The sequence below is a fragment of the Bombus vancouverensis genome, chromosome 4, assembly GCF_051014615.1.
Source record: "Bombus vancouverensis nearcticus chromosome 4, iyBomVanc1_principal, whole genome shotgun sequence".
Taxonomy (NCBI): Eukaryota; Metazoa; Arthropoda; class Insecta; order Hymenoptera; family Apidae; genus Bombus; species Bombus vancouverensis.
Window position 1 is genome coordinate 9080114 of NC_134914.1, and position 12376 is coordinate 9092489.

A 12376-nucleotide genomic window follows, 5' to 3' on the forward strand; every position below is an offset into this window, starting at 1 on the left:
TATCGAATCTTTCATTTCGCTTCCTACTATTATTTATTTTACTCTTTTAATTCCCCATTTCCTCTTATACTTGAATATTTTGATATAATTGTTTGTTAAAAGAGATTGCTGAATAATAAATTACGAATTAGTCGTACAACATATTCGTTGAAATCTTAATCGAATATTATAAACAGATTACATATGCTACTGTAGTCTAATAATGTAATAAATGCTTTATACGCTAAATAAGAATAGTTTTCACCTGTGCTCTTCATTTGCAGAGGATAATAGAATAAAATGATATATGTATATATCGTTGGTTAGATAGATCTCACGTAAACCAACTTATTACAGAACGTAATATCTAATATTTGAGAATTACAAAAATTAATTAAGTTAAAAATTAAACAGATGTATTAATGTGCGCCAGCGATCGAAATTTACCACAGATTCCTTGCTTATCACGGCACAGTAAAAGTGTGACCGGTAAAACAGACGAAACGGGAGAGTTAACGGCCGCAGTTAATTCAGAAATCTGTTTTCGAAGCTCGCTGCGTTTGCTCGTAATTACGTAATTACACATCATTCTCGCCAATTAAGCTCGAATTATCGATTTCAAACTGATTACCAGCTAATTGCCTCCTGTTTGGAGGACCACTAGGATGACCACAGCTTATAAAACAATCGGTGATGTAATTTCGAGTTAAACGATGATAATTACGTAACTTCGAGGCCGCGTGAGTTCTTATTGATAGTTGTTAACTGCTGGTTGCAAGCCTTCTGTTGTAGTAAGTGAAATGAATTTATCTCCTTTATATAAAAAAAAAGAAAATATCACTTTATATAAGTACAACACCAAGCCAAATCCGACTAGCATTGCTATGGCTAACTTGAGTTAACTGTAACTCGAATTTTAACTAGATCTGCACAAAATTTACCCCAGGACCCGATAAGTTGCCATTTAATAAAATCAGTGAGTTGACAAAGGGTTAAGGGTTATAGGTTAAATTCCTCTTTTATAATCTCACAATTGTTCATCAAATAGGATAATGTTAATACAATTTTAGCTTGTAATATTTATTTATTTATTTCTTATAAATTTGTTTATTATTGTTTGCAATGGTATAAAATGAAATTCCCAAGGGAACGGAATAGAGCGACAAATTGTGTTGCACATGAACTGTCTGTTTAGCTTTCGCTGCTATCTAAATAAAGAAGAACGATACAATCTAAAACGAGCTTCAAGTTGAACAATTGCCTTGCTTAATTCTACGAAATAGCGGCGGCGTGCTACAAATAAACGAAGCGTCTCGTTGGATTTAGAAATAATTGAATTCTCACGATAATGTTCGAGCCAAACGACAACTAGAAGGAACAGAGAACATGTCGAGTTCAGATATCACACGACTAAAAAAATACGAAGGAAACAAGTAGAAAACACGATATAAATGCATTTTTCACAGACATTTTCTTTTGGTAAAAAGAAATGTAGCGATAAAAAAGGAAAGAAAAAGGAGAAGAATGAGAGAAATTCTGTTGGAAGCAAACATTTTTCCATTTTGTTTCAATCTTTGCTTAAATTGGATCTCAAAGCTACCTCAAAATTCGATTCGATTTCGATTGAAATTCAAATAGAAAGATCTGTCGCATATATTTTTATCTCAATTCGGATATAAATATAAAATATTTCAAAGTCGTTTCGATTTCGATTCAAAGTCAAATTAAAGATTATTCTAAAGCTATTTCAATTTCAATGAAATTTTACTGAACGATATTTCAAAGTTCCCTCGATTTAATTCAAATCTATCTATATGAAAAGAATATTTCAAATATAACGTAAACCCACTTCGATTCTTTGAAAAAGAATGCTATAATTTAGAACTTATCCGCGCCGAGCCAAGAATAAGAGTTCGTCTTTGCGAAACGGTAGGCATAAGATAAACAAGAGTTGGCGGAATGTCAAAATATCACGACGCCCACCGAGATTTTTTTTTTCGACATACATTGTCGTGATACGTATCAGTGGATGTACCAAGCTGGTCGATTGCGGGGTTGGCTTACGCAACACGGTACCTAGGGTAGACATAATGCATAATCTCGTTAGGAATCTCCAAGGGGGTTGCTGTCTAAGCTTTGTCGTAAAGCTCTGCTAAATCACTCGATCGCGTTGTGGCATAAGATATTCCGTGAAAATACGTTGTTTACCTAGAACTGGTATGTTACGTTAGTGGATAAAGTTAGGATCGATGACGACGTAGGATGGCGGTTGTCGATACCGATGCCATTGGATGGCTGCTCGTTGTTTATTGCAAATAACACGTAAGGGAATTATTCGAGCGGATATTACATTATCACTGAGATATATTGCTCGAAGAAAGTATATTTATTAAAACTGATGGTTACAGAGGAACACCGTTTATCTAAAGTCATCAGGAAACAAATAGTTGACATAACTGGAACTCGTACGTATCGCAGGGATGAAATTGTTCCACCAGCAACATATATATACAGGGTGGTTGGTAACTGGTACTACAAGCGGAAAGGGGGTGATTCTACGCGAAAAAAGAAGTCGAAAATATGGAATAAAAATTTTTTTTAATTTTTTTAAAAATCTACAGTCAGATCCGCTATAACGAGACGTGATAAAGTGCACGCGTACCGAGCGAAAATTCAAAGTCGATTTTCTCGAAAACAGAGCCTCGAACGAAAAATTTTTATTCCATATTTTCGACTTCTTTTTTCGCGTAGAATCACCCCCTTTCCGCTTGTACCACCAGTTACCAACCACCCTGTATAATGATACGTAAGAAGTATACAAGATGGAAGGAAACAATACGCGACGATTTTATCGAATCCGATACACTCGTTGTGTAACGATGTGGAAATAATCAGATTTCTAGGTCCCCTTCCTTTCTTTTATTTTCAGATAAAATATGTATTGATATTTCTGGAAGGTTTGTAGTGGTTTCGTTAGTCAACATTCCAATGGAAAAGAGTTTATCACGAACGTGGCTCAAAGTAAACGATTTTTTTCTCAAAGGAGATTGCCAATCCTCGTAAAATTCCATTAAATCGGTCAAGCACCTATACTATAGACCATAAAGAATATTTTTATCTCAAAGAATATTGCACTCAAAGCGGTGGATCAATGTTGAAAGCCGCTTTCAGGTTCGAGGCATCCTTAAGACATACAAAACGTAATTTCTTTCGTTCTGCTTGGTACTATCCTTTCTGCGGGTATTTTAGTGCATTTTGCCCGACAGTACAAATTGCCTGAAGATTGTGACACACTTTACTATATTCATGGTTCTGCGTTTCGTAATGAATGTTCATAGCATATTGTGAGGTCGTAGGATTATACTGTTGCAAGAGTCCTTGATGAGGTAGCAAAAATGAAATCGGTTTGAAATACGCGAATTTTCAACGAATGAAATTAAATCAGAGGAAATTTGAATAACTTGATCAGGCATGCAAATCTTTCTTGTATCTGTTTACGTCAACAAGTTCACTGCGCGGTTCATTATCTATGATAATTCTTATCTTCTTTTATCAATCGGTGAAAGGATTTAGTGTTTTCAGATGGAATATTAATTTTATGTTAGTAGTAGTTCTATTTTAAGTTAGAAATATATTTAAATATCTTAAATTTTCGTTCATCTACTCTATACGTTGAAAAATAAAGAAAACTATGAACAGGAAGACGTTACTTTTAAAAATTTATGAAAAATCCAATTCAGCAACTTGCTACCTGAAAGTCTCGTTTAACATTTTATTGAAACCTATTAATCCTGTAAGCAATTAGCAACTGTTTCTTTTTTTATGGTTCGATCCCCTATCGTTACGGAAACGATATAGGTTTCGCTTCGATTACTATAACAATACCATATAGTGCATCGCGTTAAAAACCGAAGGAATAAAATAGGTGAGTTAAAGATCCAATTTTACTGAACTTCTCGAGAATTTGCGTATCAAACGAGCCGTGACTAGTCGCACATGTCGCTATATTTTAACAGTGCGTGCCCTAAGGGCTCTATGCCCCATTCAAGGGGTGGATCGGGGTGGAAAAGACCGCAGGGTTGCACGTGACTGCACGGCAGACCGGATGCGATTTTTTTCGTTTCACTAGGAAATTGCCCAAGAGACCGTGTGTCTAATTCGCCACGTTAATGTTACGCGATGATTGCTGCGAACCATACGTGGAAATCGAGGCGAACACAGTAATAATATAAAAAGATATATATAACATAAGACGATATATACAAGGTATAAAGGTATAAAATGATTAAAAGTTAAAAAGAATCATATTCTGATAGCAGTACCCGAGCATATGATGTCTCTTGACACAATCATTTAAATTAACTACGTAAACAAATATATTTTGCTTTACCTTGGACTTTTAACAAGTAAATCACACGTTCCGAGATGGTCGTTTAAAGGATTTTCCATCGAAAATTTCAATATTCAATTCAAGATTTAAATATTACCAGCAAAGATAAATATTCTCAACCCAGAATATCTAAAATACTACAAAAAAGAAAGAAATCTCGCCAAATCTTCAACCCACTGAATCCTTCATATCTCAATCCTTAACCCTATTTACCACTCAACATCCAACCACATAGTCAGCGTCTACGAAATCATTTAGCCTAATAAAACAAGCAGACTTTGGCATTCACCATCAGTAAAACCTTCAACAAATAAATCACACGTTACGAGGCTATCGCTTCCAGTTTAACACATTCCTGTCAAATCTAACGTTGGCCGTCTTCACGTGGCGGCAGATGCTCGATATACTCGCTTCCTGGTTTTCATAGACGTCTAGAACCTCCTCCAGCTTGATTTACGAACAACAGGGGGGATCGATGACAACCGGTGTACATCCGTGGAAAAGAAGCTTCCTGGCACGGCGCAGATGCACGTTACGAGAACGCACGTGCCACGGACAATAGACCAATCGCATGCAGAAGAGATGCTCGACACTTTTGCTCGCTTCTTCGACAATGAGAGCAAGGACACCCTACATGTTACCTGTGAGGTAAGACAGTCGTCCAGAGGTACGTCTGGACGATGTTCAGATAACGGATGTTCCTCAGACGATATGGACATTAGAGAGGCGAGAAAGGGTGAAGATTGTATAATTTGAATTTAATGTACGAGAATTTGAGACATGGATTTATTCAGGTTTCAGTTTAATACTGTATTATAAAATAGAGTGTACCATGCTTTGTCGTTAAACTAGAATCACATGCAGACATTTCTTGTCCTACGGAAGTAATCTGAACATATAGAATGAATAATCTTTGGCGCTTATATTGTATGCGTTACATGAAACATTTTGAGTCTAAAACAGTTTGACTGTCATGATTATACGATATATACGCTTACACCAAATATTTTGTAATTTCTATACATACTTTTAGATTTGACAAGCTTTTCACAAGCTTGTTACGCTTTCTTCACGCCGTATCGGGCAGTTCGTTTTACTGGGAAATATTTTTACTCTTCACCCTAGCGTTCTCTGTTTATTCTTTCGGGGAATTCGGCTCTTCGCTTAATATAGCTATCAATTGTCGATATTCTCGTGTCATTGAAATAAAAAGAACTTTCCTTGACTCGTTAATTCTGGAACTACCAAACTCAGATTTCTTGTTTCTGTAATTCCTAGAACAATACTAACGCTTTGGTAAAATGAACATTGCACTTTTATCGAAACAAGGGTAATTTTAACTTAAATTTAGGGAAAGACTGGTAAGAATTAGTAAGATAAAATCGAGATCGCAAGTGAATCTTTATTAACATCGATCAATTATATACGGTCGTCGATACATATGGACCAGTTTACGACAAATGTCGCCTGTGGATTGGATAGAAAAATGGTGTTGAAGGACAATGGGAACAGCTGGATCACAGATCGATCTATGCAATTGTTTAAGAATAGAAACGAGGGATTAAATGTGGGAATGGGGCCGAGGAAAATGTGGAAATTGTGATTTCGGGATAAGCTGGATGCATTGTTGCTATTCTAACACTGAATGCATTCTGCTCCAAGTATTGGGTGACGACCAGTGATTAGTCTGAACATGTGGTATAGTAGAACAAGCAGGACATTTGCGGATCAGCGTAATTTTCAGATTACATACGATATACATTGTCAAAGAAGTTGAAGAAAACATGAAGGCTACTATGAAAATTTTCTAGATCTTTCTAAATAAATTTTATATTTTTCTACGACAGAAAAATTCGAAAGAAACATAGGATAAATAACAAAAATCTTTAATTAAATTAGGAAACGGAAATTAAGTTACGTTCCTATATATTTCTCTATATCTAACACCATACGTTCTTCAACATGTAAAACATTCTCAACAATCTCTGTTCTGTAAAATTCTTCTTTGAAAATTCAATTTACATTCCCCAGTGTAATCCCAATCCAACAATTTCGCCCGCGAAAAGAAGAAGCAATCCGACACATGCCAAGAAAGCCCTTACAGAGGAAAACAAAGAAATTCTTTGACATCCGAGGACGTTTGCCCCATCCGTTTCAAGGAATCGAAACGAGAGGAATTGTCGCGACGCGAATCGAAAGGAGCAGCTGTCGAAATCACAAACCGATATTCCATGGAGGAAAGCAAGCTAGAGATTAAAGGGGAGGATCTGAAGAAGGGAAAGCCACCCCGGTACACTGGCGTGCCCTTCACGCGGCCGAAAAACGTGCACGTGCTGTTATAGGGTGGCCCCCTAGATCAGGGATCTCCAACCACTCGGTGCTTTCCAACCACTCGCAGAACTTTCAAATTAATTCACGTTTCCCTAATCAGGCAATTAAGAAAAAGCAAACTCATCGATGAGGAAGCACAAAGTTTCTGTTCGCCTCCATATTTACTTTCGTTGGGGGATGATTTATATAAGGAGTATATTTAAGCAACAATCCTTGCTACAATAGGTTACATTAAGTTTTGAAAGTTGGAGATCGCTGTACAATCGAAGGTTAGACTGCTAAGGGTAGAAGTAGAGGGCGGGTTGTTCGTGTGATTCGCAGCTTGCATTATTAATTTCGAATACTTTAATTTACTCCTTTGCTGAGTATTTGTAGACGTTGTGGTTATTATTATATTTACTGTCACAAACTAATATACTTTACCTCAATAAAATTTTCAATCGGAAACTTTCCTAAGATTGCAAAATTCTCATATGAACTCTTCCATGCAACACGTAATCTGCCCATCTTGCTTAAAATAGTTCCTTTCTATCTTTTAGTCATCTTCGTTTTTCTTCGGTCTAAAACACGCAATCGTTATTTGATACTACTTTTATAAGATAACTTAGAATCGTATTTAAAAGATTAAAGAAAACACGGAAGATTTCAAATACTTGGGCATATCTTAAAAATGAAAAATACTAGACAAGACGTCTTATCCAAGAAGTAGAGTAACAGTTCCAAACATTTGCTCTTAGTATATAATATAATATATATAATACAATATATATGAGATATATTTATTTAAACAGCCTGATGATAAATTTGTATAAAATAATTCAACCGTCCGCCAACGTTACATCGCTTGAAACTTTTTGAATTCTCGTTAAGTTCTTCATCTTTAAACTTTTAATCATTTTCAACCCGACGGCACTTACTAACAGCTTCGAGTGGCAAGCTGGCGGGGGACGCCGGCTTCCGGGGGTAGCATGGACGCCAATGGCTCATAGGATTCGCAGTTTAGGCTGTCAATGTTAGAGAACGGACTGACAGTACACGCTGCTTCGTAGCACACGACGACGAATGGTCGGCAGGAGCGGGCCTCTTCGGTGCGTGTGTTTCTTCAGTGTCGGGCAAGACGCCAAACACCGCGTTCGTTTTATTCGTTTACACGCGGCCATCCAAGTTTTTTCCCTCGATCGACGACAAATCGAAAGTACGGCGGACTTCGATTATCCATAGAAACACGAAAACATCTCGTTCATTACGACAAACACCATCAACTTATTTCAACTTTTTATTTCTTCCTTTTTTCACCTCAACCGACCCTGCGATTTATGTGTAAAATTAAACTCGGTCTTTTACTGGATTTTTCTCATTGCAGAGGATAACTAAAGTATGAAAATAAAGAATATGTGTAATGGAAAATACATGTGTAAAATGTAATATATAAAATAAAATATTTAAAATAAACATATAAAATGTGGAAAATACAAAATAAGCGGAAGTTGAAGAGTTCTAAGTGTCGTAGCGTTCGTTCGAACTTTTCACCCCTTTTTCAGACCCAGTTTTTACATTCGGTAAGACGAGTCGTTTATCATCTGTGATCTTTGAGTGGAAAAAACGAACTGTGAGAAGAGTGTTCATGAATCAGATGCTGTTGCTTTATCTCTCGCGAGTTTCGAGGATACGTAAGGTGATTTTTTGAATTTCTTTGGTGTGGCGCGAAGGCAGACTATCATGTGGACTGCGAGGCAGAGATAGCGAAAGAGCGTACTGGGATTTTGATGAATGGCTCCAGCAGCTTTTCGCACTGATTTATCGCGACGAAACGTGCCGACAGAGCTTTGGAAACTTCTTCTGCCTGTTGCAAAGCTAGATAGTATTGCGTAGTGAAAATTTATGCCACTCGAAGGAACTCCAATATCGGCGAGATGATTAGGATAAAAGGAAGGATGATTTAACATTATCAGGAACTATAATTCGCCATGTGGTTCATTGATATTGAAAGGGAAATCGTTGGCAATAGGTGAATGCAGAATGTATTTGTTTAAGATGGAAAGACTGCTGGTGATAGCGAAAAAAGAACAGCGAATGTTGGTCGACAGCGGCTGATAAATCGAAATTAGAAAAACGAGATCGATGCCAGTCTTTGATTGATCGATCTGCGCCTTTGGACGATTGTTCATTGAAAAATTGTATGTAGGAAATTTTTTAAATAATTAACAAGTTGGTTGTGATTCTATAAAAATCAATTGGCAAAAATAATTCGTTCAAAAAGAACTAAAAAAAAAAAAAAGAAAGAAAGAAAAAAGAAATTGGAGAATTGGATATCGTATTTTTGAGAGGAATTTATAGAATATATGAAAGCAAATTACTAATATATTTTCTTACAAGAAATATACGGAACAAAGAAAATATTTAACGAATAAAATATCTGTCGGTGTATTTTTGTAAAGCAACTCCCAAAGGATTTGAATAAATATCGTAAGTAAGATTTCTTTCGTTGCCGTCAATATCTGACAGACTGATAATGCACATCGGAGTATAAAATCTAAGAATTTACCACAGGAACTCCTGAATGTTTACGAACTACTTCGAAGAAGATTTAAGAGCTTAGAGTGATATCGAGTAGTACTAATTCAAAAATAGTCGAGCATTCGGTTCGGTCTTCCAGAACCATTCTAACATCATCAGCACGTTCCCGAAATAAAACAGAAACAACGTCATTCACTTCGAAACTGACCAACAGCATAAATATAACAATCTTCAATTATCCAGATCTTCGCTATTCAAAATATTTCGCTGAATCACACAAACAGCTTTTCAAATACACAGAGTGCCATTTGAAGAATAGTCAAACTTCTCGAAAATCTCTTAATTGAGCAGAATTTTCTATTTTATCCCTAAATGACTAATTTCCATGTTAGAATTAAAAAAAAACATTTGCTCTAAACTAGAATTTTCTATCTTACCGCAAGGGGGAAATTTTCTATTTTACATTAATCAGAAGAAAATTCTCCAAGAGAATTCTAAAATTTAAAGAAAAGAAGGAAAAGATAATCCTAGAAAAATAGACGAAATATACGTATACTAAATATTTAGCGATCGATCGATATCAAACAAAACGTACAAGAATTTATGACTGAAAATCGAACGCGTTTTCCCGATACTATCCTAATCCGTGTCCTTGGACGATGAGCATACAGCGTTGTGTAGAAACCTAGTACTTGGCCATGGCCGATTAATCGTGCACCAGGGTGTGCGTCTTCGTTGTAGCAACAAACCTGGAGATACCAGGAGGCGAGCACGGGGGCCGAAAATAAAAGAGAGCTACGATCTTCATCGAGAAATAATCGTACCTCTTCAGTCTTCCCAGACTTATCCGACTTACTGGCCGCATTCCCACGAGAATCCTTTGAAAATTTATCGGCTTCGATGAACAGGAGACAGAATAACAGCTCTAGACGTTACTAGTAAGTTCTACTTGTAAATCAATCTTACTTTTACGATAAGAGTAGTGAGGATTGTAGATAGAGAGTGTGTAGCTTATGGAGATTAATGTATAGCTTGTGGATAAGATTTAGAAGATTAGAAAGAACTTTTTTTTATGTGATACAGAATTGGACATGTTTGTACAGATGGTAGATGCGAGTAGGTTAATTAATTTAACGTAGCCGGGAACGGATTTATTAAAGTCAAAGAAAGATCATTATCTCTCATTTTGTTGAAAAAAAGAGAAACAATGAGCAGAATATATACCATTACTCAAACATATATAGACATTAACTTGTTTATGACGGATAAAATTTGCTTTTGAGAGTGAATTACGACTGATAAACTATCGTCCTAGGTTTTTCTATTTGTAATTTTGTAACTAATTTACATTCTGTCGCAAACGACTACGAGAAAAGATGTCATTTAATTCTGGGATACCCTGTACAGTGTCAAAAGAGGTTCACAGAATTTGCAAAGCGGAATAAGAATTTCTCAGGGTAAAAAAACTACTTGCTACTATTTATCTCTGCACCACTTCTATGTAACATTCTCTAGAGCCTCGTTTCACCAGAATTCAGCCTACATTCCGCCCTAAAGCTTCTTCCCACACCCTTCACACTTTGTTCTATGTTTCTCACAGGCTCGACGGAAAGAAAACAGAAAAGAGTGTCGTTGACCCGAGCCATAAAGTGGTCCTCGAGTGTCCGAGCGCGGTTTCGAGGAGCAAAAGAGCCGCTGGCTGGTCATATCAGAGGCAGAAACAAGAAACAGAAGGAAATTGGTCCACGTTATCGACGCACTTGATTCCTTCGCCGTCTCGAGGAGGCTAATTTTAAGATCATCTCGAGAGTGAAGGAGGACTACTTCGACCTCTGTGATGATCAACGACCATGGCGCCAGGAGCAACGACCCTGACGAGTCTTCTGTTGCTGTTGATGACGGTGACGAGATGCTCGTTGACGAAAAGTTTACTCGCGAGCACACACACGCCATTCGCCAAGACTCTGACAGGCGTCAGGTTAGCGGGTGGTTACATGGAAGTGGTCCAGGAAGATTATTGCTCGCATGGTGCTGTTCGACTGACCTGCAGGTCTCTCAAGGCGTTCATCTTCGTCCTGGAAGCGGAGTATCTGTCGAATCTTACGCACGCTTGCGGATACGATGTGCAGAAGTTGATGGAGAAGAAAGTGTACAGGACTCGAGGTAGCAGTATGTCGTTCAAGAAGAAAGAGCTGAAGGGAAATTATATCGATGATATTGAGGATGAACAATTCAGGGTGGTAGATATTAGGCAGTCATTGAACAGGAGGTATGTCATGTAGTTTGTTATGTGTAAATTAACTTTTACTCTGTATATGTTTTTGTGATACCCTTATTTACGTATTTACACGGTTTTCTAATGGACGAAAGTATTCAAAAAGATCCGAAAGAATTCGTATTGCATCTTTGAACATTTTGAATTATGACTATTTCTTTAGCTATATCCGTAAGGATATTAATTTATTTACACAACGTAGTTTAATTATGAGGAAATAAAGTAAACGAGTGAAGATGGAGGAGAAATAAATTCCTGATTTCTCGGTATCAGCATTGATCGATGTAGCTCGAGATCGTGTATTCTGAAGTTTTGTGGGTTCACTACAAGCCACTGCTTTCGCTTTTCATCGCATTTCCATACAATATAACCGTCTCCGGTAATACGAGTCACCCACTAGGCATCCGCAAAGAAAGGAAGGAGCAAAGAATATTCGGTTTGGGTTAGGTTACTGGACTATAAACCACAGAACTAGCAAGTCATTCCTGCCACGTAAATACAGAGTAGCTATAGAAACAATTTTTCTCCAGGTAGAAGTATAAATTCAATTCATATGATTGAGAGAAGTAGGTATTTTCGTATGCAAAGACCCGCCAGAAGTAACAGCAGACTTAGACAGGTCTCCACTCTACTTTTGCAAGAAACAGTTTTTTTTCTTCCTCTGCTCCCCCCCCTCTCTCTCTCTCTCTCTCCTTGAAATTTTCTTCTTTGTAATCGTATGTGCCACGAGGGAAGCGTGTTTTCAAGGGTGGAACGAAATCTCGGCACGCAAAATTGCCGTTTGATGTGCGCCAGCAAAGCGTACGTGAAGTTTTAATTGCCTTTTGAGCGACGTTCGATGCCCGACGAAGGAGAAATCGTTTCCAGGAGAGTACATCGCGCGT

General features: G+C 37.2%; 1 protein-coding gene across 2 annotated transcripts in view; it reads left to right on the forward strand.

Annotated features, from left to right (window-relative positions):
* Positions 1-7777: 7777 nt before the first annotated feature.
* LOC117156824 (uncharacterized) overlaps positions 7778-12376 on the forward strand; it is a 31625-nt gene continuing 27026 nt past the window's right edge. The window contains exons 1-2 of one of the 2 annotated variants that reach the window (XM_033334207.2): positions 7778-10155; positions 10818-11486. In XM_033334207.2, the coding sequence (XP_033190098.1) occupies positions 11068-11486 (419 nt within the window). In that variant the 5' untranslated portion in view covers positions 7778-10155; positions 10818-11067. The remainder of the gene's footprint in view (positions 10156-10817; positions 11487-12376) is intronic. The other variant, XM_076617989.1, reaches the window with a different exon arrangement.